Source organism: Myodes glareolus, chromosome 12 (assembly GCF_982192425.1).
Source record: "Myodes glareolus chromosome 12, mMyoGla1.1, whole genome shotgun sequence".
Taxonomy (NCBI): Eukaryota; Metazoa; Chordata; class Mammalia; order Rodentia; family Cricetidae; genus Myodes; species Myodes glareolus.
Window position 1 is genome coordinate 40,316,229 of NC_142037.1, and position 27,268 is coordinate 40,343,496.

The 27,268-nt window shown below is 46.2% G+C and overlaps 1 protein-coding gene across 3 annotated transcripts in view; it reads left to right on the top strand.

Annotated features, from left to right (window-relative positions):
* Positions 1 to 382: 382 nt before the first annotated feature.
* The window catches only part of Rubcnl (rubicon like autophagy enhancer), a 36,580-nt gene continuing 9,694 nt past the window's right edge, over positions 383 to 27,268 (top strand). The window contains exons 1-9 of one of the 3 annotated variants that reach the window (XM_048421860.3): positions 383 to 540; positions 12,438 to 13,040; positions 16,295 to 16,377; positions 16,873 to 17,083; positions 20,199 to 20,300; positions 20,679 to 20,742; positions 23,302 to 23,434; positions 24,981 to 25,126; positions 26,581 to 26,645. In XM_048421860.3, the coding sequence (XP_048277817.3) occupies positions 12,470 to 13,040; positions 16,295 to 16,377; positions 16,873 to 17,083; positions 20,199 to 20,300; positions 20,679 to 20,742; positions 23,302 to 23,434; positions 24,981 to 25,126; positions 26,581 to 26,645 (1,375 nt within the window). In that variant the 5' untranslated portion in view covers positions 383 to 540; positions 12,438 to 12,469. Of the gene's footprint in view, positions 562 to 4,294; positions 4,430 to 12,437; positions 13,041 to 16,294; positions 16,378 to 16,872; positions 17,084 to 20,198; positions 20,301 to 20,678; positions 20,743 to 23,301; positions 23,435 to 24,980; positions 25,127 to 26,580; positions 26,646 to 27,268 lie in introns of those variants that run through there. The other 2 variants (XM_048421861.3, XM_048421863.3) reach the window with 2 other exon arrangements.

Here is a 27,268-nt window from a genome sequence, read left to right on the forward strand (position 1 = left end):
CAAAGAAAGGGGAGGACAATGACTGGCAGCTAGTATTCAACTGGCTTTGTTTTAATTAGTGTCTAACTTCCTCTGAAAAGTCAATAACTAGTTAAGTTTAAACCACTCCAAACTTGTCCCAGGCACTGGGAATATTTCAGAGATGCTCGACAAATAATCCAAAATCTCATTGCATTTGCTCTGTAACCTGGAAACAATAACGGGCAAAGCCAAAGAACCATCTGGAGTGATGGAGATGGATTTTGCAGAGAAGCAGAGAAGCGAGCCTTGGGATGCTGGGACTGTCAACGGGATTAATGGTCCCAATCCTTTCCCCAGAGAGCACGCAGCGCCACCTAGAGGGGCTGAGCGTGGTTGCACGTGCAGCTGAGCAGAGGACTTAGGTTTCTATTGGTGAAAACTTTCTGTATTCGTTGGCAACTTCTCCCTGCACCATCAGAACCTCGGAGTTGTTGGCCGCACATCGACGAGGTGATCCGGACCTGCTGTTGCCCCATGGCAAGGTGGCTATTAGGTGGATATAACGACCAGGAGGCTCGGGTAAGCCGCGGTCCACGCGAGGTTCGCTGACTTAAGCGCTGACACATCCGAGTGGGGGAAGCTGCTGCTTGGAAGTTGGGGGCTGGGAGCTCATTTGTGCTAGTTCGGTTTCGCGCTTATTTCAGCCGGGTGTGGCGGGTCGGTGGCATCCGAGGGCAGAGTGTAGTCTCGAGGCACGGGTCCAGGGCACCCACTCGGTGGCGCGTCCCAGTGTCCCCGCGTTCCTGCGTGCAGACGCAGGCTTCGCTTTCCCGGGGCTTTTCGTTATGGTTGGCGTCACAGTTAGAGGGAAGCGAAGATGACTGGCATCCCGGCAGCGTTCTGGCTGCATCTCGGTCCTCGCTGCGTGTTCCCAAGGTTCCGCAACGCAGTGACCCTTTGAAGGCAGCCGGGAGCTGTATTGGCCTGGCTGCGGGAGGCGGGGCACTATGAGGATGAGAGGGGAGTGCAGGAGGCCTCAGACACAGGGTAACCCGTGGTCCTAGAGGTGGTCAGGACAGTGTCATGGTTACTTGGGGGATGTGGGAAGGCGTTCCTCGGGGAAGAAGTTTTTTTTTTTTTTTGCCGTGTGACTTTGCAAAATGAGTACTCTTTTGGGGAGGGAGAGGGCCAGGGGAGGGAAGGGGCCAGGCATCATCACTGGGGGCAGTAAGGAGCCTGAATCCAGGTGGTGGCCCATAGGCCCTTAAATGGCAGCTGCCCTTGACTTCTTCAAGGTGGCAGAAAAACATTTTGCCATATAAGCAAGCACACCCCACCTGAAGTCCATCCACCTGCTGACCTGGAATTGGGGCGATTCCGGACCGGACCACCTAGTGACACCAGTGCGGGATTGCAGAGAAGTGAGAAGGGGTATTACCCTAAGTGAGAGTTTAGGCTCAGGAGAAACATGTTCCCTGGAGCTGCCCCTACCCCGAGTGTGAGATTCTTCAGTGGCAACGAACTTGAAACCCCGTTAGCAAACTCGGGGTTCCTTAGACCAGTCTCAGGGCACAGTCTCAAGGCACTTCCTTGGTGAGGTGAGAGAGCCCGGGTTCCACTTTCCAGAGAGTTGGAAAGAGAAATGAGCCTCCAGGAGGGAGGAACCCTCTACAGGTTTTAGGGGTGGCCTTGGGCTTTTGCAGTGAGTGACTGGTGCTGGGCCCACAGCTCCTGCCGGGCAGCGGCCAGAAGAGGATTTATGCAAACTTGATCTTTTTGTAACTCCCTGTGGCAAGGGTCAAAAGCATGTCTGTTTCTCCATCCCCGCAGCTCTCAGTTCCTCTTCAGCGGCCTTGCCACCTGCTCCTCAGAGCCCAGATAATAGGAACTGCTTCTTCTCATTCAGTTCCTTGGGGTCTGTATAGAGGCGGGAGGGGTGCAAGGAACAATGATGGAATTCGAGGGTCATGGCCTCTGAGGCCGTGGTTAGTTTGCATACCATGCTCCTGTTTTTTTTTTAATAGATTTATTTTAGTTTATGTTTTAGTGTTTTGTCCTCCTGTCTATCTGTGCACTATGGGTGTGTCTGGTGCCCAAGGAGAGCACAAGTAGGCTTCGGATCCCCCAACTGTGGATGGTTGTGAGTCATCATGTGGATGCTGGGACTTGAACCTGGGTCCTTTGCAAGAGCAACAAGTGCTCTTAACTACTGAGCCATCTCTCCAGCCCCCTTGCTTACTTGTTTTGTTTTTACACAGACAGTTTCTGTGGGAGTCGAGGGTGAATATTCAAGTGGAAAGAACTTCATTTGCTAGTGGGAAGTAAGTCAGGTGCTGAAGAGGGACAGCCTAGTGACCCAAGTCCCCGTTCCCCTGCATGTGCACACATGACACAATCGACAGATTTGAATAGTTTCCCTCATCACTAACAATAGACTTCTATTCATGTGCAGAGAGATTGGCGTGGTGGACTCTGTGACTATTAATGTCTATGCACCTTCTTAAATAAACATGCCCAGGCTTCCAGAGAGAGTAAATCCCAGAGGCACTGGTGCCTGTCGATCCTATTACATCTTTTTATTGTGCCTCCAAAAGATCTCTGGTCGGTTTATACATTTGAGTTAAGAGGACCTGAAGGAAGACTCAGAGGGCTTCCTAGCCATCCGTCCTAGCTGGGAACGGCTCTGTGATCTGTGATAGCGAGAACAATGACAGAGAAGTTAACTTCTAGAGAACACGGTGTGCCTGACTCACACAAGCTACAATTCAGTTAGTTCTCACATCTAACTGGAGCTTGGAATGGAGCACAGAGAGGTGCGGTGCCTCCTTCAAGGTCACGGGACTCAGAAGTGTGTTACCACTCTTTCGTGAAATCACCTTACTGACTGTGGGAGGTGTGTGTGTGCACGTGAGTGCATGTGAGTGTGTGTTTGCCCTCTGCCCCGGGTTTTATCCCATACACAGAGGTGGTCTGCGGGTTGAGAATGGAGGTCCTGGAAACATCTTCCCAGCTGTGATTCTCCAAAGAGCCATTGGACGGCTGTGTGGTCATCACTTTCAGTTTTCGGATCCGTGAAATAATAATAGTATTCTCATATTGAGTAGATGCTCTGTGTCCTTCAGAACAGGCAGCGTGAGCTGAGAAGGGAAAAGACTTCTTAGGGGGAAAAGGAGATTTCAGATGTGGATGTTTTTGTCACCTGGCAGCTGGGTATCTGTAAATAAATAGACCATAGACCATGAAACCACACACCCAGCATGATTTAGCGCCCCCCTCTAAATAATTGCATCTTTGGCTTTATATTTATTAAAAGAGGGAAATGTACATTAGCCCTCCAAGGTGGGTTGTGTGTGTGTGTTGTTGTGGGTAGATGGAAGAATATGGAGGTCTGAGGTGTGAGCCGGTGTTGTCCTCAGTTGATGTTAAGTAATGAACATTGCAGCCAGGCTATTTTTCCTATGTTCTTCACCCCCTTTTAATTGTAACCCATTCTAGTGGATCTGAGAACATCTGAACTCTGAAAATCTATGTGGTCTCCTTCTCTGCTCTTTCTTCATTTGAAAATGAGTTTTTAAAAGGTAGTTTCGGGGACAGCTAAAGAAACATGAACAGTTATCTAAAAACATGCAAGTATGGCTCAGTTGCCAAAGGATCTGAATTGTCCTGTAACCTGAATAAAACCAGGCGTTTTTGGGCTGCTTGCTCTCATTTTAAAGTTTTGTGGAGCTTTAGTGTCTGAGAAGCAAGCACATAATATAGCACGAATTCTAGTTGATCTTTATTAGTCAAAACCCAGAGTCAGATGGAGGGGTTAAAGCTGAAGACCAGAGCAGAGCAGCAAATCACTAGAGAGACCTTTTACCTCCACCAATGCTCAGACCGAAGGGGCGATCCTCAGAGTGCCTAGACGGCACTGTGCCTCCACCAAACCTCAGATTCCAATGAGCTTGTCTCCTCCTCCTTAAATACCACTCTCTGCCCGGCCGGCCATATCACTCCTGTCTTCACCTTCCTAGTGCTGGGATTAAAGGCGTGGAATTCCAAGTGCTGGGGTCACCTTTGTATGAGTTCTATTTCTCTTTTTTAGACAGACTCATTCTCATGAATCCCAGGGTGGCCTCAAGGCCTTGGACTAAAGGTGTGTGCCACCATCCCTGGCCTCGAATGGCTTAGCTCTGCACTCTGATCTCCAGGCAAGATTTATTTATTAAAACACAAACAAAATATCACTACAGCATACCATCATCATGTGACGGCGGCAGCATGTGTAAAGTACTGTTCTTCCGGGGGAGTTTGAGTCCTGAGGTTTAAACTTTTCCCCTTCACCTGTGGGTCTGAGAAAATAAGAGTTAAATTGGTTTGGCCTGGGTCTCTGGGGTCTACCATTTGAAAACAGTTTTTCAGATTGTGTGTGCCTTCCCCAAGAGGTAGCCCCGTCAACATCTTCTCGTGGACTCAGGATAAAGAGGTGGGTTTCTGTTCTTTCCTTCCTCCTTCTCTTTTCCCTCTTCTTCTTTCCTTTCAGAACCCAAGTTTATTTTATGTCAAGGGTCCGCATTTCTGGACCATCTTCCACCATTTAAGGACTTCCAGGTTTTCTCCCATACCAAGTCTTTCTTAGTCGTCCTGACTTTTTTTTAATAGTCTTCATCTTGTTCTCATCCTCTGGCCTCTGCTGCTATTTGGAAAGCAAGAGAGTTTATTTTTATCTGAAATGTCTTGAAATACAGTACCTTAATCAAAGTGTGTGTGTGTGTGTGTGTGTGTGTGTGTGTGTGTGTGTGTGTGATTTAGAACAGCAAGGCACAAACTGAGCGCTGTACTATGACGGGATGCGGAGAGCGATGTCAGAGGAAAACTGCTATGGAGAAAAAGTGGGTGGGAAATGGGGACAGCACACACCTAGGTGGTTAAAAGGTGATGGTAGCATTTCCATAAAGACCCAGATACCAAAGTGATAATGGTGTGGAGTGTCCCAGGAAGGATAGGGGTGCCATAGAGGTCATAGCATATAAATGTAGCAAATTAAGTCTCTTTTTCAAATTTCTTTACTTGTAAGATTTTCTAATGGAAAATTTCCACACGCAAGTAGAAAGGCTAGTGTAATGAATAGTGCTCTCTTCTACCAATCCCAGTAGTTATCGGTGTGTCTAATAACCCCCGTCTTCCACATCCATCCCTTCTGGCAGCATTTTAAAACAACGCAAGAAACCCTGCTCTTTCTAAGTCTTTCTGTATGGAGGCACCCAACCATACACACCACAGTACTTAACATTCGGGCCTTGTTTCCTTGCTGTTAACCGGATCACAGACTTGGCCCCTGTGCTGTTTGAAAGACAGGGTACATGTCTGAGTATGTGGCGTTCTCAAGAAATAGGTGTGGGAGCTGTCCAGAAGCCAACTACAATGATGTTTCTTCGCCATCCACCCCCCCCCCCACTCTCTCTCTCTTCTAAACAGTGCTGTTGTGGTGAGTTCACTTTTACTTCCCCTCTCTCTGCATGCTATTTTAGGTTCATCTCTTCATCATCTCTTAACTCGCCTTCTCTCTCCTGCTTTCTTCTACCATTTCTATACCTCCACAGCCTTGCGGTTGGCGTTCCTCTGATGACCCCACTTTGGTTCACCAGCCCCCTCGTCTTCCTAGATCTTCTTTAAGGGAGAGGGACACTTCTTCCTGTCCCAATACAAAAATAGCATTGCTGAGATCGATATAAAATTCAGATGCCATATGACTCTTGTTTCTCATAGAAGTCAATGAACCTTAGTGGGTGCCATTGCTGTGGCTGCTTTGAGAACCCTTTTCCTACCTCAGAAGTAAGTAAGCCTGCTTCTCTTTAGCCAACCGCTTTCCCCTCTCCACTCTAAGAGCTACTAATCTACTCTGTCTGTGCAGATTCACCTGTTCTGGACGTCGGACATAAATACTTAGAAAAGGGAAATGTCTTTGGAGTCTGACTTTGTTTACTTGACTCACTCCCCGCAGCATTCTTTTTAAATCATGACTAAGCACTATTTCACAGTATGCTTGTCGGACCCCCTTTGTTCATGTAGTCATTGGTTGGTGGACATTTACAGTGTTTCCTCTTTTCTGTCTGTGATGAGCAAGTGCTGCTCTCACATTCAAGTATGAGGCTTGTTGAACATCCTTTTCTTTTCTTTTTCTTTTTCTTTTTTTTTTTTTTTTTTTTTTTTTTTTTTTTTGCGAGTCTGCAGAAGAGTTCCTAGATCAGATGGTCGGTTTGTGTTAATCCTGGTGATGTGCCAGACATTTTCCAACAGGGCAACTCATTTTATTTTACTCATGTGTGGCAATTTCGGCATCTTTCAAGGCCAAGTACCAACTCAAATGTTTCCGTGTTAATAGGTATTTTTAAGTGTTTTAGTTAGTCTTTAATTATGTTCATATATACTTCTGGTTTCATGTTGGTTGGTTTGTAAGGTTTCTTGTTTGTTCGTGTACTTTCTTTTTTGAGACAGAATCTTGCTCCTCCTGCTTCTGCCTCTTGAATGTTGGAGTTATAGGTGGTTTACTATTGTTTTCCATCTGTAACATTAAAAACGGACTATTACTTGAGCAATGATCTCTCAAATGCAGGGTATTTTTGGGGTACAAGAAGATTCATTAGAAAGCAAAAATAATGTTTTTACACGTGCTTTATAATTACACGGAATATATAATTAAAATAGAGACTGTATGGGGCATATAAATGAAACTCTCTTCTTTTGGGGGAGGAAGAGGAAGGGGAAAGAACCATGTCCTGGTGTGTTTGCTAGGCAAGTGCTGTGCTATTGAGATACACCCACGGACCCTTTAACTTTTCTTTTGAGACAGAATCTTGACACATTGCCCAATCTGCCAATCATCTTAGAATCCCCAGCCCCTTGAGTAGCTGGGATTACAAGTATCTACCACCAAGTCCAGGGAGCACTCCAGTTCTTAATCTTCTTTTTATTGCTGCTGTTTGAGACCACATCTCACTCTGTAGACCACACTGGCCTTGAACTCTTTAGTAGCTCAACTGATCCTGTAATTCAAGATCCTCCTGCCCTAGTCTCCCAAGGGCTGAAATCCTAGGCACGAGCCACAACTCCCAGCTCCTTAATTCTGCACTTGAAAATAAATCTGATAGGAAAGTCTTTAAGATCACATTGCCAAGGAAACTGGTGGTTTATTGCTGACGTCAGCCGGTGTGTGCCATATGACTCCTCATAGAAGGACTTTTGGCTCAGGCATCAGAGTTCCATTTTGTTCTACTTCTGCTGATTGCCAAAGTACAACTTGGGGCAAGTCCCCTCATGGTCCCATCTCATTTCTCAAACTGATGCATTAGCACCTGAGCTTATGTGAGTGTTCCCCGAGAAAGCTAAGAGTGGGAAGTGGGAAGCATGTAACAGCTGTAGGAAGTTGGTCACTTGTGAATCTGAGGCAACTCTGTGGTTCTTCAGGTGAATATCCGGTATTCTCCCATCCTTGCCTTAGGGCTGTACCCTCGTGCCACCACACATATTACTTTTGATGGCTCTCTGTCCTTCTTCCTTGTGACTCTGACAGCAAGCCTATAGAGCTACTGACAAATCTCTTTTTACTAAAGAGAGGACCAGAGAGGAAGCAGTGCCTGTGATGTCACCCAGCAGCCACTGCAGTAAGACACTGTGTCCTTCCTGCTGACCTTCCTATAAGATAATGTTCACCTGTTACAGTAAAGCTTTGACCTTAAAAAAAAAAATCTGTTTGCTCTGATCCTAGATGCTGTCTAGAAGCTTGGCGCTGTGTTGCTGGGCATATTAACATTTTCAGTTTGACATGATAGATTCAGAGTCTGTCAGCTTACTTGGGGATGTGAATCTTTGTTTGAAGTCAGGGTCTGAAGGGAAGTAAGCCTGGAGAGACTGAAGAGGGTATAGGGAAATATTCATGAATTTGACCACATGCTATGGTTGAAGAATTACTCATTTTTGGCCACATTTGCTTACTACTGGGTGTATTTAGTAGCACACCAGGAAATGTGTTGTAATGAATTTTCTTTGTGGGGATGTGGAGAAAGGGGGCCTGGTGTGCTATTGGAGGTAACAGCAATGCCATTATGGGAACACTACAAAGGGCTAGCCAATGCTATAAATGGAACTACCAAATGGTGTAAGAGTCTCGCTTCTGGATAAATGTCCAAAAGAAGTGAACTCATCATGCCAGAGGTATCTACAGTCCTGTGTTCACCATGACTGTTCACTATAGCCGACATATGTAAATATCTTAAGTGTTCATCAGCAGATGACTAAATTTCAAAAATGCAGTATATACACACAACAGAATACAAGTCAGCCCACCTTAAATGATCCATTCAGGAAAACCCAACACAGGTATGCTTGGGTTTTAATCAATTCCTGATGTCATCAAGTTGACAACCAAGGTTAGCCCCCCCCCCCCCCCCGCCAACTTGCTTTTATTCATGATGTTTGTCACAGAGGTAGAAAACAAACTGGGGGCTAGAGCCCTAGGGAATCATGGGGCCACTTTGAAGTGTGACTCCAAGTAAGATTGGAGCTAGTAAGAGAAACAGACAAGCAGAGGGAGTCAGCAAAAATATTGCGAACAAAGTTGCTCACTGATGTATATTTCATAGTAATGAAAAGCCGGAAATAAACATTTATGTCAGGTCTGGCTATGTAAACCGTAGCACGTGTACACCGGGGAAAGTGGTAGGAAGTTCAGACAAGGGCTGGAGAGGTGGCTGCTCTAGCAAAGGGCAGGGGTTCAGTTCCCAGCTCCCATACAGTGAATCTCAGCTGCTTGTAATCCTGGTCCAGGGAATCTGTTGTCCTCTTCTGACCGCCATAGGGACCAGGCACACACATGGTGAACATATACACATGGAGACAAAATAGTCATTTGATAAAAATAAAGATACAAAATTAAAAAAGAAGTTAAAAAGTGGGTGAAATAATCTTTTTTTTAAAAAAATATTTATTTATTTATTATGTATACAATATTCTGTCTGCATGTATGCCTGAAGGCCAGAAGAGGGCACCAGACCTCATTATAGATGGCTGTGAGCCACCATGTGGTTGCTGGGAATTGAACTCAGGACCTTTGGAAGAGCAGGCAATGTTCTTAATCGCTGAGCCATCTCTCCAGCCCCTGGGTAAAATAATCTTTAAGCTGCATTGTTGAAAAGAATAATATAAATTACAGAACATGTCCACTATGAAACTGTGAAGCTTTGAAGGAGAATGGCCCCCAGAGGCTCATACCTTTGAATGCTCGGTCCCCAGTAGGTGAACTGTTTGGGAAAGACTGGGAGATGTGGCCTTTTTGGAGGACATCTATCACTGAGAATGGGCTTTGAGTTTTCAAATCCCACACACCAGGCCCAATCTCAGCCCCCCACCCCCTGCTACTATCTTTCGAATCAGGATGTAGAGCCCTCAGCTACGGCTCCAGCACCATGTCTGTCTGCTTCCTGCCATGGTGACCACGAATTAACCCTCTGGAACTATAAAAAAAAACCAGTTAAATGCTTTCTTTGATAAGGATTGCCTTGGTCACAGTGTCTCTTCACAACAGTGCTACAGTAACAAAGAAGATCCGATGTGTGTGCTTGAACAGAAAGACAAAACAAATCTTGGGATCTGACGTAGGTGAATTATTCATTGCAAAGGGCGTGGGAGGGATGGAATAGTCAGCAGTTATCTGTGGGACTGAAGAAGGGTTGATGGAGCGTTGAGTGATGGGAACTCTTTACTTCTTGTTCTGGGGCTCTGTATTTGAGACCTTTATAGAAACCTATTATTATTATTATTATTTGTAAATAAAATCCAAAGTTACTGGGCAAGAAAGTTGTGTGACAAAGAGAAATTGGGGCACGGGGTGGGGTTTGAGGAACGAAGAAGGAAGATGGAACACTTAAGGTAGTAAGCTCTGGCAGTTAGCACAGACACTTTCATCCTGTGGTTTCTCTCGATGGTAATTCGGGACTCCTGCAGATTTTTCAGGGGGTCCACATAGGCAGATATAGGTGCATAAGCACGTATATGTGCACATGTGTGCGTGCACACACACATACCCACAGGGCGTATGCTTCATCTGCATTACTCCAAAATATGTAACCTAGAATACAGGGCCTTCAAATCAAGGAAATCTAAAGACTTTTAAGAGCAATTTTCATGTGTAGTTTCTTTTGGTGTATTTGAGGTTGTATCTTATCAATGTCCACAGGGAGTGAGAAAAAATCCGTATCTTTAGGAGGCTTGCGTTCATTTCTATTCTTGTTAAAAATAATTATGCCCCAGTAATTGAATGACCACATCTACCAAAGAAAGGATTTATCTCTTGACTTTCTTTCCAAATTGTTGGTTATGTTCATTATTCCACAAGCTTTTATTAGGCTCTTACATGCAACTGGAGACACAGGAGATATGATGTGGCAGAGAACAGACAAAACCCTTGCTGTCATGGAGCTTACAGTTGGGGGCAGAGGAAGACTCAGAGGGAAGGAGCGGGAAAAGAATCAGGAAGTGATGTTTCTGTGACGACAGTTGGACAGAGTGACAGAGTAGGGGGTGACCAGGGAACTGCCTTTAGTTAGGAAAGAGTTCCTTGAGGAAGTAATTCAAAACTAAGGCATGCATGACAAGAGAGGACCAGGCTGTGCTCACTTGAGGGAAGAGCCCTTTAAGCAGAAGGTGAACTGCACCCCTGGGGTGGTGAGAATTGAGGGCCCAAGAGCTTCTTGTGTTGTTGGGGCTGACAAGGGCTGAGAAAGATAAATGGGAGGTCTTCAAGGTCATGGCAAGCCTTATACACAAGGTAAGGAGTGTGGATTTCATTCTTGATTTGATGGGAATCCTTTGGGGTTTGATTGGGGGAATGGGATACAGTTTGGGTTTATAAACGGTTTCTCTGAATGCCTGGGCTTGTGGAAGGGCAGAAGAAGGGAAGGCGCTCTCCACTGTGAAGTCCTAGGTGGATGTCCAAGTGGGAGAAGTCAGTGGCTTAGATGGACACGCTGGCTCTAAACTTGTTCAGGGATTAAAGATGGAGAGCTGGGAATGCATGGGGTAACACATGGCTCCTAAATTGTAGACTCAGGTGACTGAGAAATGTACTTCCTGGGATGGAGAAAGTAGGAGAGGAACAGGTTTGAGAGAGGGGGCTTTAGAGTCTGATTTAGGTGTATTAAGTTGAGGGTCACTGGGAAATGGTCAAGCAGGTAATATGTAAGTAAGATGGACTTACTGGAGTGGAGAGGACGTCAGATGAAAATGCGCACTTGGGAGTCAGCTCTCCACACAGCGTGATGACGGTTAACACTCTGGAGTTGACTCTAAGTTCTCATGTTCAGTTACACTTGTATGTGATACTCTTGCTGTTGACTGGATCGAGTAGAATAAACCTCTGGCATGTCTGTGATAGTCTTCAGAGAGGATTCAATCATGAGAGTCTGATCTAATCCGTGGACTAACCCACCGAGGGATTAAAAAATTGAGTAGGCTATGGTTAGATGGGGCTGATTGGAAGAAGCAAGACATCAAAGGCGTGCTGAGAAGGCCATGTCTTATTCAGGCCCCTTCTTGTTTCTGTCTTTGCCACGTACTCACACAGCCATGACACATTGGGTCACTACACCCGGTAACATGGTTTATGTGACCAAGGACTGAACCCACTAAAGACATGAGCCCAGTCAGTCCTTAAGATGCTTTTCTCTCTGGTGTTTGGACACAAAGATATAAAGCCAGTCTCCCGTGAGGTGGCACTCTTCATTTGGGCTGAACTTGCTCAGATGGACCGCGTCTTATGAAGGCTGACTTGGTTGGACCCCCTTGCTCTCAAAGGTGGACAGGAGAAAGAAATGTTTGCTGGAATTGCCAAAGGGTTTCTCACTGTGCAGATTAACGTTTTCGCCATCATCACCCTCACCACGGCCAAAGCAGACAGAACCATTTTAAAGATAAATTCTAGAGCGTCATTTAAAAATATTAGAAACTCATACTGAATTCCTATAGATGTCCCGAGTATTCAAGCTGATGCAAACCACACGGCACCAGGGTCTTAGTGGTTGTCTTCCCGACTTTGCACTAAGGCTAGAACAAACTCCAAACATCACGCTGTAAAACTGTCTTTACTTTTACATGAAATTTCCATTTTTGATTTGATAGGTAATTTTTATCATAATACCTTTGATATGTTGCTAGTTTGTATTATTAATTGATCTTTGTGGCTTCTTCAACTAAGCTCACACTGGCAACAATGTTTCTTATCTCTACATCAAACTCTCTAGATTTGCTGCTATTTTTGTTTATTTGTTTTGTTTCTCTGATTTAGTCTTTTATCTTTGACTTGAAAATATAAGAAGTTAATGTGAGGTATAAAGGAATTATTTCTTTTTGTTTGTTTGTTTTTTGCTTATTGACAATAATATACAACCCAAAATACAAGTGGACTCTTACTTATCTAGAATGACTCTTGCTCATTGCAGATAAACTCTTCAGACCTGCAGCTGGCCATGTGATGAATTCAAGGACCATGCCTGGTGGGACAGCAGTCACGGGAGAGCTATGTTTTGAGCATGCTCACTCCACACCAGGAAGGATGGTGTCCCAGTCCACAGACCGGCCAGACTGTCCTGTGGACCCCTGGGAAGGGATCAGCGGTACCTGTGAGGATGCTGATGGTTCACCCCAGCTCCTGGACACTGACCACCCTCTTTGCCAGTTAGACGTGAGACTCCTGCGGCATAAAGCCTGCTGGATCAACCCGCTGTGTGTGGAGCAGCCGCTACAAGACTTATGCCCCCAGAGAACAACAGTGCAGAATAGTGGGAAACACTTGGTGGAGGACACTCCCTCTCCTGTGGGCCTTCCACTGTTGTCCCACCGGGACGCCCTAACTGAGACACCACTGTCTGAGAATACTGCCAATGGCCCTGGGGGAAAGAATGGTGACTTTTCCCTGGCAACGGAAGAGCAAGAGATTCATCCTCAGCACAAATCTCTGCTCAAAAACCCCAAGACTGTGGCCACTTCCCCATGCCCTAAGGAAGACAGTGCCCGTTTTGAGTCTCCTTTGACTGCAGATGACGGTAACTCTACCTGGTGACTTCCTTTATTCTTCTCCATCCACGTGTTTGTCTGGGCTTGGCTCAAAAGTCTGCCTATTGTCTTGCCGTGAGAAATGAAGTTCATGGCCTTCTACTTTGATCAGGAGCCAATGCGGGAGCTCCTTTAATGTCACCACAGCCCACATTCTGTGATGGTCACAACAGGTGGATCAGATATCCTCTCCTCCTCCCACTGAGAGAAAGGTCATCGTTTTAGCTCAGTATAGTTCAAGTGCTGGGCCGGGACCTTAGAAGGGAGGGTCGGCGGTGAGGCGGGTATCGTTCCTAGCTGGCAGATGTGAAAACACTCAAGGCTTTGTTTGCAGGAAGAACATTAGAAACACTCAACCCGCTGTGGGTGGGGAAGGCGGATGATGGACGTGCCTCACCTGTGCTAGTTCCAGCACAGACAGCTGTGGAAACAGCAGGTTTGAAAACAGTAGCCACGATACTCCCCAGCCCCGAAGGCTATCTAAAGCCTCTTGGTGCGAAAACAAGGACTCCCCTTTCTGTGAAGCAATGCACAGATTCTGAAAATAGAAAGCTGAATGAATTAGTCCAACCAAAGCCCCAGGCAAGGTTCAACTAGTTTGTCTCTATTTTATGTCGAAGGATTCGTTACCTTATATCCACACTGTGAGTTTAGAGCCCTGCTTCACAGTCTGGGAAGCATGCTGTTGCCGTTGTTGTTTGTTGCAAAGTAATTTTCAAAGCTGTCACTTGCCTGTTCTCGGCCTGTGTGTGCATTTGTCTTACTGTCTTTCAGAGGCTAATGTCGAGGCAACCAAATTTGAGCGAAATGCCTCTCAAAAGAGGCCTCTTCTTTCTTTCTTTGGTCCACCCAGGTGGTTGGTTCTCAGGGTAAAGAGCAGCTTGAGGATGTAGAAGTTGCTAAGTGAGAGACAAGTTTGCTGTCAGATTGCCTCCTGGAGGAAGTCTTTCCCCACATAAACCATCATGGTAACAAGTTAAAGCAACCACTGCCTGACGATGGCCTCTGAGGCCCAAACCCCTTGTCATAGACTTGTACAAGTAGTTCTTCAACTTAGCCTTACTTTTGTGTCTTTGTCTTTCTCCTGGATAAAACAATGGGACAAAATGAACCCCAAAGCAAAGACAAGTACTGCGGCTGGCCCCTGTTGTCCAAAGGCAGGGTTTCCCAGCAATCCTTATCGTACCTATTCAGTATTTTGAGGTGTTCTCTTTGTTTTGTTTAGAGACGAGCTCTCACTCTGTAGTGCAGGCTGGTCTTAGACCCATAGCAATCCTCTCACTTCCGCTTCCTGAGGGCTGGGACGATAGGCGTGAGTCATCATGCCTGACAAGACTGTCTTGAGCTCGGCGAAGAGATTCCTTCTGTGCCGTTAAGAAATAGAAGCCCAGAAGTGACCGGGTTCTCTCTCCCTTTAGTGTGGAGCAGCAGAAAGAAGGAACATTGGCCACTAAGACATGGGCTTTCCCCAGACCCCCATGCCTCTAATGGCTGCTGAGGGGAGCATTTCCTGAGACTGTAGAAGCAATCCTCTTGGGTCCTATTGGTTAAACAGGACCTACATGTTTACAAAATACCTTTGCCTTCTCTATCTCCTTATGTGCAACAGGTAATAATCCTAACTCAAGGCACGAGAGAATCTGTGACCAAGGTATTACAGGGCTGGGCACCATTCTGCAGGATCTTGCTTTTTCCTCTACCCTCAGGTCTGCGCCTATGACGAAGGGGCCCAAACCTGCCAGCTTCCTGTTTTTTTATATATAAAAAAAACCAAAGAGAGACAAACCAGCAATTTAGTTTCTTTCATCAACAGTGGTCTCTGGTTACAGTGGCAGAGATGGTGAGTGGCCTTCACATCCTACCCCTAAAATGTTTACCAACCCCAGCCAAGAAATCCTCCATTTTCCATGTCCAACCCACTTTGGTCAACATGAGGCATCAGGGTGACACGGGCAGCCTTTGTCTGGCAGCTGAGAACCCACAGCCCCCAGAGCGTTGGCAGGATCTTATTTTAATTTAGTGGGTCAGGAAACCTCAGCTCCTCCGGCTGTCATGAAATTTCACTTCCTTCCAAGGCTGCAGTTAGCAGCTCTGTGATAGGAAGCCCTCTCTTCGGTGCCCATTGCCAGGAAGGAGTGGGGGGGCACAGGAATGGATGACACAGTGTCATAGACGCTGGACCTGACTGGGGACTCTTTGTTTTCAGATGACTTTGTTTATGTAACAGGAAGTCTGGGGCCAATTGCCACGAGCTGGGGAAGAGATCCTGTAATTCTTAAGGCCACCTTCCCGTCTCTCGTGGGTATTTCCCGTGACCTGCTCATCTTCCTACCATCTTTGCTCCACTGGTCCCTCCGTTCCGGTGGTTTCCCGCCGATACCTCTCAGTCACTCCATTAGATTCCTGTAGAAATGATTGACAGCAAGGCTGTGTCTACAGGCCTGGTCATCAGAAGTCTCTTTCCTCTTCCATCCCCCACATCTTTCTAGAACTGTACCTTTCCCCCCTCTTACGGTGTTGAAGACTTGTACTTACAATTGGTTTTGTTTGTTTAGATAATCTTTAAATTTCTTCTCCCCATTTTTTCTCTGTCTTTGTATGCACTCATGCGTGCATGTGTGTGTGTGTGTGTGTTTTCTTTTGTGTTTTATGTTCACCTGCATGCATGTACACATGGAGGCCAGAGGTCAATGTCAGGTGGCCGCTCAGGTGGCCGCTCAGGTGGCCGCTATCATTCTCCATCCACCCTTCTTTTGGAGACAGAGTCTCTCATTGAACCGGCAGCTCACTAATTTGTCTAAACTATCAAGCCCAGGGACTCTTCTGTCCCCACTTCTCCAGCACTGAGATTACAGTGCTGTGCCCGATCCAACAGGAGACTGAACTCGGGTCCTAAACTCGGGTCCTGGAGCTTGCATAGCAAGCACTTTCTTGACCAAGCCATGTCCCCAGGCCCCCTTTCTCCATTTTATTATTATTTTTATAGTTCTTTTTAAAGATTTATTTATTTATTATGTATACAGTGTTCTGTCTGCATGTACGCCTGCAAGCAGGAAGAGGATGCCAGATCTCATTATAGATGGTTGTGAACCACCATGTTGTTGCCGGGAATTGAACTCAGGACCTCTGGAAGAGCAGCCAGTGCTCTTAACCACTGAGACACCCCTCTCAACGGTGCCTTATGTATGCCCATTCAGGATAATGCACACCCTTTCTCCGTTTTAATGCCTAGCTGTATTGGCAGGTGCTACTTGGGGCAGTAGAAGAAGCCATTCTTGGAATTTCTTCCCAGTAGAGACATTTGTGCCGCCCATTGATGTGGAAAAGGTAAGTGGATCTTCTCAACCACTGAGAGTCTGAGTCCTTTGGCAGAGTCTCTCAGATGTGAGTGTAGAAACCACCCTGGCGAGGCACAGCCAAAGGGCTCTGCTCAGTGTTTGATGGAAGCTGCCGGGAGAAGTTTCCAGGCACCGTGTGCTCAGTTGTCCGTGACTGATGAACTATGCCCGGTGCTGCGCCCCACGTCCTGAGAGTATCTTATCATAAGAAATTCAACTTGGTGGCTGGGGTTGGGACTCAGTAGGAGAGTGCTTGCCTAGAGTATGTGATGTTAAGTTCAGTCTCCAGTCCTGAAAAAGAATTAATTCAGTTTGGTATATCTGTGTCTCTGAATGTGGGTTATGCCATAATTTAGTTAAATCAACAGCTATATGTATCTGCATTCGGGTCACTTAAGTGGCACTTCATCAGTTTTGAAATCTGATCCATACTCCGAAGCAAAGCTGATCATGCTCCTGTTTGAACTATGTTTTTTTCCTGCAGGAAAATGTCCACTTCTATGTGGCAGACATGATTATCTCAGCACTGGAGACAATGAAATGCAACCTCATGAATCAACAGCTGCCAGAGATCTGGGGCACAGAGGAGGCCAGCGGGTCTCGTGGGGACAATCAGATCGAGGCTGAAGTGGCATTTTACACCCCTACAAGGCCGGAGCCAGGGTCCTCCACTTCCTCAGACAGTGGCTATGAAGGCAAGTTGGGCAAACGCTTGACTCTGAGGGTTGTGATGTCCGCACACGCTGTCTGTCCACTGTCCAGTCCAGAAGGAGGGACATATTTCAGTCCTTTGAAAATGTGATCAATCCACGGCCCATTGGGAACATACACCCTAGGTTAGCCATGAATGTGGCAATTCAAAATCTGAAACTAACTTAGAACATTTTGAGGTGTGTGTATGTGTGTGTGTGTGTGTGAGTGTGTGTGATGTGTTACTTTCAGTGACCCAATTTTGAGGGCCTTTGGTGGTGTACGTACTTGGTTGGTGATAATGTCACTTTGCACGTGTGGATGATCTCCTGGGCTGCTGTCTTGACTTGTGATTGGTGCTCATGTTCCATCTTTTGGCCAATACTGCATTTCTTGTTTGGTTTTTCCTTGGATTTCATTCTGCCTTTTCACGGTGGCTGTTGTCTTCTGTCTTCCTTCGTTTTCCATCACATAGCATTCCCCTACCTTTCCTTCCATGTTTTTCCTCCTTGCCCAGTGGTCCTCTTTCATTTAGCCAACAATGAACCTGCTGTGTACTTGGTGATGGGACTCAGTGGTGGCAGGACACCTTCTGTTGTAGTTAGGGTTTCTATGGCTGTGAAGAGACACATGGCAACTCTTATAAGGAAAATATTTCACTGGGGTGGCTCACTTACAGTTTCAGAGGTTCAGTCCATTATCATCATGGCAGAGAGCATGCTGGCATGCAGGCAGACATGGTGCTGGCTACATCTTGAAGGCAACAGGAAATGAACTGTGACATTGGGTGATACCTTGAACATAGGAGACCTCAAAACCCATCCCCACAATGTGTACACACTTCCTCCGGTAAGGCCACATCTATTTCGATAAGGTCACACTTTGTAGTAGTATCACTCACTGTGATCACTCACTGTGAGATTATGGGGGCCAGTTACATGCAAACTACCACACTCTCTTTCCCTAGAGAAGAAGTGAAGAGCTGGGGCCAAGGAGGCGAGAGGGCTAACACCTTGCAGAGGTGACAGTCCAGCCTAGTCACTGGTCAAGGGCAGCTGGGAACCCAGGGAGTTCGTTCTGGGGAAAAGGGCGCCAAAGGTAGCAATGAATGTTTACTCTGACACTTTGCATCCATTTCTTAAAATAAGTTCCACCTTCAGTCCTGCCCCCATGTGTAGTTTCTAGCAGATTTTGTCTTCATCAATTGCCTCTTCTAAGTGGACACCTCTGAGAGACCTGCACCTTTAGTCCTGAGCCTCTTTTAAGTCTCTTTCTGTATCTGTCCAGTTGGTGGGTGCCCAGCTCCTCCAGCTTAACGCCCTTCCTGTATGGCTTAAAGACACTGCACTTTCTCTGTTTCTCTTAGGACAGTCATATGTCTAGCTTCAAGGTGGGCAGAGTTAAGATCTAATTTAACACAGCTACACTCTTCATCTAAAACCCCTTCTGAGGGGCGGGAGGCTATGGCTTGACTCTCTCTTCTGTCTGTGTAGATTCTATTGCCAAATAAGATCACATTCACGCGTTCTAGGTGGACACCAACTTTGGACGGACATGACTCAACCCAGCATAATTATGTGCCCTGCGCTATGTATTTCATGGCCTGTTTGGCTTTTTTAATTTTTATTTTGACTCTGTTAGTTTTATTTTAAACTTTGTGTTATACTGGGAAATTTTCAAACATATCGAAAAGCTGACAGATTGTATCAGCCTGTTTCACCCAATTATAGTGAACGAGAGATCCTAACTAGCTTCCTGCTGCCTTTAATCCTTGAAGCTGCAGCTTCATCCCTGCCACCAGTCCAATTTCTGTCAGTTGGGAGCTACACTGTTCTTTCCCCCTTCCTCCTATTCTTCCTCTTCCTTCCACTTCCTTCCTCTCTCCTTCCTCTTCCTCACCGTCTTCCTCTTCTTCTTTCAAAAATGTCTTACTGTATACCAGACTGGTTTGAATGTGCAATCCTCCAGCCTTTACCTCTCAAGATAAGGTTTCTTTGCATCTCCCTGGGAATCCTGGAACTCCCTCTGTAGAACAGGTTGGCCTTAAACTCAGAGCTTCACCTGCCTCTGCCTGGGATTAAAGGTGTGCACCACCACCACCCTGCAGGTGTTCTACTATTGCTTATTATGGTGTTCATGCATATGTGTTTAAACATGTGTGTGATGATGTTGTTGATGATGATGATGGTTATGTGTGCGTGTGTGTGTGTGTGTGTGTGTGTGTGTGTGCAGGTCAGAGGAAAATTTTGGTATCAGGAGCTATCTCCTTCCTACCTTCCTTCCTTTCTCTTCTTCCTTTGTACTCTCTTTCTTCTTTCCTTTCTTTTTATATATGTTTTAAAAAAGAAAACAATCTCTTTTTATTATACATACCAATCCAAGTTCCCACTCCCTCCCCTCCTCCCATTCCCTCCACATACTCTCCCACTCCACCCCCATCCAATCCTCAGAGAGGGTTGCACATTGCTTGGTGGAAGGTCCAAGACCCTCCTTACTATACCTAGGCTGAGCAAGGTATGCATCCAAAGAGAATAGGTTCCCCAAAAGCTAGTACATGCAGTAGGAATAAATCCTGGTGCCACTGCCAGTGGCCCCTCAGTCTGCCCCAGGCATGCATCTGTCAACCCCATTCAGAGGAACTAGTTTGGTCCTATGCTTGTTCCTTGCCTGTCCAGCTGGAGTTGGTGAGCTCCCATTAGCTCAAATCGACTGTTTCAATGGGTGTATCCATCATGGTCTTGACCTCTTTACTCATATTCTCATTCCTCGAGGACCACTCTTAAACTGAACTTTGGAAGCTCAGTCCATTGTTCTGATGCAGGTTTCTGTCTTTTTTTTTTTTAAAGACAAGCTCTACCACTGGCCTAGAACTCTGTGATTAGCTCACTGACTCTAGTGAGCTCCTAAGTTCTACCTGTGTGCCCTACCCGCCCCCCTCCCCCCCCGCCACTCCACTTCCCAGGGTTGGAATTACAAGCTCAAGTTACCATGATCAGCTTTATCTGTCAATTCTGGGAGTTGCACTTGGGTCCTTGCACAGTGAACACTGTGCCGACTGACCCATCTCTCCAGCCTCCGGTCTCATTTCCTGATGACATCGTCCCTCTTCCTTCTTTCCAGGTTGTGCTGTGCTCCAGGTCAGCGCAGTGGCTGAGACACTTTCTGCCTCTCCTGTGGTGAGAGAGGCCTGCAGACATGACTCGAATGAGTTCGTTATGTTAGGTGAGGTTTAGAACCTCCTTGCTTCCAAGTCCCTCACATACCACATACCTACCAGCAAACATCGCATACGAGGCCATGTTAGGGATGTCTGAGGAAATCTCTCCCAGGATGCGGTGAAGGAGAAGCTGTTTCCAGCATCTTGATAATTGTTCATCTCACTTGTATGAGCTAAACAAAAAAAAAATTCAGATATTCATTAGATGAAGTTTATATAAAAATCCCATCTCTGGTGGTTACCTGGAGTCTCGCATTGTTGTCTGTAGGTGGTTAGCCACAGCAGGTTTCCCGAATACAGGCTCCAATTTTTGTATTCTTACAAAATTAACCAAGTGAGACAGGCTAAAAGACCCTGTTATCCTTTCTCTCATTTTCTTGCAGAACTTGGGGAATGTAATGACGTCACAGAAGGCGGCAGACGCCGCCCCTGTAACTCTTTAAAAAGGTACATGTCTTCTTGTGCTTACACACATGGACCGCTGGGGGTTTCTTTGGAGTCACCATGTACACTAAGTCACTGATACTGGATATTGTGATCAGGTTAGCCACAAACAGCGTTCGGGGATGGCTAGCGTTAATTGTCAGGTTGACAGAATCCAGAATCACCCAAGAGGAGGGCCCCTCAGCCTGTCTCTGGTGATCATCTGGACTATATGATCTGATGTGGGAAGACCCATGTTAATGGTGGACCATCCTCCGGGCAAGGTGAGCTGCACTCTATGGGTAGAGAAAATGCTGAGTGTGAGCTTGCATACATTCACTGTTCTGACTACTGTGCAGTGTGATGAGCCGCTTCCCAATGCCTTGACTCCTCTACTATAGTGGACTGTCCCTTGAAGCTAAAATAAAACTTTTCTGACATTCCTGGAGACAGCCTCACAGCAAACACCCCAAGCCCCTGGCTCTAACAATTTTCCAACCTCCTCTTCTGCAGTGTTCCCCCGAGTCTTAGGTGTGGGAGTGTCTGGAGATGTATTTATTGAGATTGGACTCCACGACTCTGCATTCTGATTGGTTGTAGTTTTCTCTCGTCTCTGTTGTACAGAGAAGTTTTCTTGAGGAGAGGCCACGACTACACTTTTAACAGCAAAGGTTTATAGGTGGCTTATCCAGATTATGCTGGTCTAGCAAGTTAGTGGTGGAGGGTGGGAAGGGAAGGGAGAAGTTATAATTATACTATCAAAAATTTTAACCAGACTGTGGTGGTGCAAGCCTTTAATCTCAGAATTTGGGAGGCAGAGGCAGGCGGCTCTCTGAGTTTGAAGCCAGCATAGTCCACAGAGTGAGTTCCAGAACAGCCAAGGCTACACAGAGAAACCCTGTCTCAAAAAACAAAAACAAAACAAACAACAACAATGAAAAAATTTAAAATTACAAAAAGTTAAATAAATTATTTCTCCCTTAAATTAATTTTTTCTTAGGCATATGTATTTTATTTATCTGCATGGGTGTTTTGCCTCTTAAGTTGCTTTTGCCATTTTATCACAGCACCAGAAGAAACTAATCCAGGACGATTGCCTAGAAGTCAACCGGTCACCTCCATAACAGGAGCGTTGTTTGCAATGATAAAATACCCAAGACAACTAACTTATAGAGAAAAAAGGTTGCTGTCTTTGGAAACTCAAAGACATGATAGTGTTGTTGACAGTGAGGGTGGTGTGGCTTGGGGTTATCATGGCAGGATCAAGGGTAGGGGGGAATGTCTCCCCCCACCATCCTTTGTAGTTACTGCCCCCAGGGATCTACAGACCTCCTGCTAAGTTCCACCACCCCAAGCTTCAGTCATCTCTCTGGGAGCCAATCCCTTAACACCTGAACCTTTGGAGGACACGGCCCATATTCAAGGCCCAGCACCCCCAAAGTCACTGTGGGCTTTATATATGCTGTGTAGAAAGCTATTGTATATATGTAGTAAGCTTTCTTGTCAAGACCGCCAGCCCACAGAGACTTATTAATTATGAAAGCTTGGCCTTGGCTTAGGCTTTTTTCTAACCAGCTCTTACAACTTAAATTAACCTGCTTTTATTAATCTACATTCATCCACGTGACTCAGTTACCTCTACTCTGTACTGTATGTCTGACCTCTTCAGTGTCTCCCTTGAGTTTCATTGAGCCCTTGTGCCTAGATTCACCCCTCTCTGTCTTCCTCTGCCTGGAAGTCCCGCCCATCCTCTCCTGCCTAGCTATTGGTCGTTCAGCTTTTTATTACACCAATCACAGCAGCACATCTTCACACAGTGTACAAAAATTCTGCAACGTCCATGTCTTTATTTAACCTCACAGGGAGGCTAGGCAAGTTTTCCATATGTCTTTGTGCATTTATTTAAAACAAATTTAGATTTATTTTATTTTATGAGTGTTTTACCTGCATGTATGTTTATGTACCACGTGTGTATCGTGTGCCCATGGAGGTCAGGAGAGAGGCTTTGATCCCCTGGAATTGGAATTATGGATAATTGTGAGCCTCCATGTAGGTGCTGGAACCAAATCCTGGGTTAAGATTAAGAGCAGCAAGTGCTCTTAACTGCTGAATCCTCTCTAACCCCTATGCGTTTATTTGTAACCCTGTTTTATAGATGTGGAAGCTAAGGCTTATAAAAGGATGTCACAGTGCCCTCACCCCTCTTGACAGGGTCTCACTATGTAGCTATAGTTGTCTTGGAACTTGTTAGGTAGATTAGACTGGCCTTGAACTCACAGAGATCCCCCTGCCTCTGCCACCCCAGTGCTGATATTAAAGGATGGGTCAGCCCCACAATGCTATTAAACATCAGAAGAAGGATTTGAACTCTGGTTTTTCTGACTTTCAATCCAGTGCTCTTTTCACCCTACCCCAGGCCTCAGTGGTCTTAATAAATGAGAGACTCTGTTTGCTGATTGTGGATGAACCATGTTGCTTTAGATGCTCACATGATGGTTTTCTCAACGCACAGTTGAACTCCCAAAGATCCCGGCTGTAAACCCTATGTACAGTTGTTCAGCATTTCTCTCTCTCGTGTTCCAGTGCAGCTTGTGAGTCAGACTTCAGTCCTGCTGGGCTGTTAGCCAGAGAGTTGTTCCGAGGGTTCTGGAAGTGCCAGGTGCTGTCGGAAGTCAATTCTCGGCTGCCAGACTCCTTGACAGCGGCCAACTCAGGAGTAAGTAATGGAAGCCGGTTGATGTGGAATGAAACGTTCTTAATTTCTCACTTGGCCTGCTCGATTCAAATGTTTGTGTTTCCTAGGATGGTTTTATAGGCATCCCGAAAGTCTCAAATGATTGTGAGCACCCATTAAACATCAGGGGATGTACTTAACGATTCGCACTACGGTGTTATTGTTTTTTGAGAAATGGTCTTGCTGTGTAGCCCAGGCCAGCCTCTAATTTACAGAATCCTTTTACTCCAGACTCCCTACTGCTGGGATTACAGACCTGCTGAGATGTTGTGATCCCCCCCCAAGTATCCTGAGGTGTTGCTCTCATTTCCCCCTTATTACTCTCATTTAAGTGCTGGGCAGACCTGAGCAGGGCAGTGGGCAGGGAGGGTCAGTGGTGAAGCAGGTGTCTCTCCTAGCTGACAGACGCGAAAATATGCAAGACTTTACTTGCAGGATATACCGCAAGAACATGAAGCTTGAGGCTGGAGAGATGGCTCAGAGGGTAAGAGCATTGCCTGCTCTTCCAAAGGTCCTGAGTTCAATTCCCAGCAACCATATGGTGGCTCACAACCATCTGTAATGAGGTCTGGTGCCCTCTTCTGGCCTGTAGGCATACATAGAAGGAATGCTGTATACGTAATAAATAAATAAATAAACAAACAAATAAATAGATACTTTAAAAAAAAAAGAACATGAAGCTCCCTGGTGGTAGTAAATGCTAAAAGAAGTGTTGAAAAACAAACAAACAAACAAAAAAACACCTCTCTGGAAGGGCCAGGATGGGCAGGCGTCTAATTCTATCAGAGGAATTAAGCTACCTGGAGAGCTTTGATGGTGACCCTGGTGTTAGCCAGGTGGAGCTAGCAAAGGCTGTGGGAACACACATGGAGGGGTCTGAAGCCCCATGAGCAGACTCAGGTGTGGTAGACAGTCTAAGTGTGTGTGTGGTGGGGGCTGGGATTCATGGGAACAGGCTTGAATGAGAATGGCCAAATTGTGGGGGTTTTTAGATTGGAGGAGTCTGGACTCTAAACAACAACAGGAAAATGTAAGGTTTTACAGCTAGCTGTTGGGCTTTGTAAGCCAGGGTTCTGCAGCAAGACCGTGGCAAAGCTCTCTGATTGGCTGCTGCTTTTGTCACTGGAGGCTGCTTCTGTCATGGAGTGGCCCTGGTCACAGAGCCCCCCTCACCTTGTGGGAAGTCTGGAAGCAAATGAGCTATAAATACTAAAACAGGTGAGCCCAGGCGCAGTGGCTAAGACACCCGGTGGCTCACAAGGGCGAGGAACTCCAGTCCCGGGGGTTCTGACACCCTCTTCTGGCCTGCACAGGCACCACGCACACAAAGCACAGGATAGTTTAAAAAAGGGGGGGGGGGGCTCAGCTGGAAAGTAAGGAACCAGTGTCAAATCCTTTAGATCAGCTAAAACCAGTTCCAAGTTCTGGTGGTAAATTCTTCTGGGAAACACACTGAAGAGTTCTTTTCAGTGAAGCTCCTGAAATGCTTTTCTGAGGTCACCCCTGAATCCTCTCACGTGTCATGCAGGTGGAGGATGAGGAGCATGCCGGGGAAGACTTGGACTCCAGTGTGGACACAACTCAGGAGCTCATGCCTAAGTCTCGGGCCCCAGGGGCTGAAGACTGGGCTCCCCCTCGATTTCAAATCATACTTACGGTTCACACGCCAATCAAGTAAGTGTGGGTGCTACCCGGGATCCGGGTTCTACTTGGAAGACGTGACGGGGCCCACCTGGTTCCTATGGAAGCTGATGAAGCAAAACCATTGTACTGAGGGACAAAGGAGAGAATGTTTCTGGCTTCGTTTTTGGCGCTCTGTTGTGAGCTTTGGGGGTGGGCGAGGGCACAGAAGCGGTCCCATGTGTTAGGTCCCATACGTGTGACTCTCCCTCCCCAGTTCCGAACGTTCCCTAGCACCTCTAGATCAAGTCGGTGCAAAGAGGATTTTAAGTGGCTGATACTGAAACCAAAACCGAACGCAACGGTTTCAAATGATGAGACCACTCTCTTTCCCAGACCGGCTAGCATGCAATGAAAAAAACAATGAATGCATGCGAGTTTTGAGAGAAGAATTTAATCTCGAGGAGATTGTCCATTATTGAGAAACGTAGCGGGACACGAGTAAAATCTTTATTCCATAACATCACAGGCTCTCCGAGACAGCTAAAATTATATAAGAAGGGAGTAAACTTAAATTGTGTGTGCGTATGTGGCTGAACACCTTGTGTGTACATAGTAGTTCAATTGTAATTTGTCCTGAGAGTAGGTAATGGATTGCAGACAAAGGTTCCAGGCAACATATTTGAGCCACGTGCAGGTTTTCTGTTCTCATGTTCCCTCATGTGAACTTCAGGGCTATGGAGCAACGTTTCCTGAGCTCCATGGAGGTGGCTCATGTGTCATATCTTTGCCTACTGTCTTTGCTCTCAGACTTGGTGTAACCCAGGAAGGCCGCTGTGTAGGCCTGGACAGAGCTTGCCCTTAGGGCACTGGGACAGGTCACTCTCCTTGCACAGGCTAGCTTTTCTCTCAATTTTCCCAGAATCCTCTATAAGGCATACAGATAGAGATTTAATGCATTCTTTTTAACCTTGGCGATTTTTGTTGACCTTGAACTGCAACAAAAGTTTAAGTTTACCCCTGTGCCCATAATTCTAGGTCACCATTGAAATCAGGGCACCGCTGTTCCCAGAACAATCTTCGCAGGAAGGAGCCTTTGATAACCTGGCCTTGCGTCCTCTCTTCTTCTAATGTACATTGCATTTATTCATGTGTGACCTTTCCGGGCATGTCAGATTGTGTTGTGTCTCCTCGGCTGTCTTTAGTGTACCTCTGGCTTCTGTTCACGGGCAATGGGAAGCCCCAAGGACTCTACACTAGAAGAGTTCTTTGTGATACTGACTTCTAATTTGGGGACTTTTAATTTGACTTTTAACTTAAAGAGTCCCATGTTTAACTAGACAACCATATTGGATACGTATAAAATTCTCTCAAAATGAAAAAAAAATGACAAAATTAAGCACCCTATGCCAAGGAGCACACCATGATGCTGACTATTTTACTATCAATGAATAAATGCTGCCCTGATCAGCTCCGAAATGTTAACAATGGCGACTTTCTCTCCTCAGGAGGGACATAGCGGTGGTGGCCCAGAATTTCTTCTGTGCCGGATGTGGGACTCCGATACAGCCCAGTAAGTACGGGTCCTGTGCCGCTTGCCTGTTGCGTGGTAACAGGGCTGATAGGCAGAGCTGGGCGGTGCACTGCTTTGGTGTGGGACAGGAGCCTTTTCAGTGTAAGCATGTTGTGAGGGATTTGTGGAAGTGACGCTGTCTTTCACTAGGAGGCCACCATGATCCACTAAGCTGTGTGACTAGTCAGGAGCCAGGAGGACGAGCATCCTAACTACTTTCTCTGCTAGGCACTTGGAGAACCCAGCCACTCCTGATTAAGGCGTTTGAACCTATTGCTTCCTCTCCGCAGAATGCCCTCCCTGAAGACTCCCCTATGACTCTTGGCTTCTTTCACATCTTTACCCTCTTTTTCACCCCACTCCTCTTCTTCGTCTCCCCCTCTTCTTCACTTCCTCCTCCTCCTCTTTACTCCAAGTTTTCCCTGGCTACCCCATGGGACATGCCTACCTAGCCACATCCAGGAGTTTGTGTACTTCATTCAATCAGCCTCCAGACTGTTTACTCCCAGCATGGCTTCCATCCCTAGAATACACTTAGCTTTATATACAGATTACTATCTGTCGCCATCAGCAGTAAGCTCCAAGAAGGCGGAGACATTGTTGGTTTTGTTCATTGCTCATCT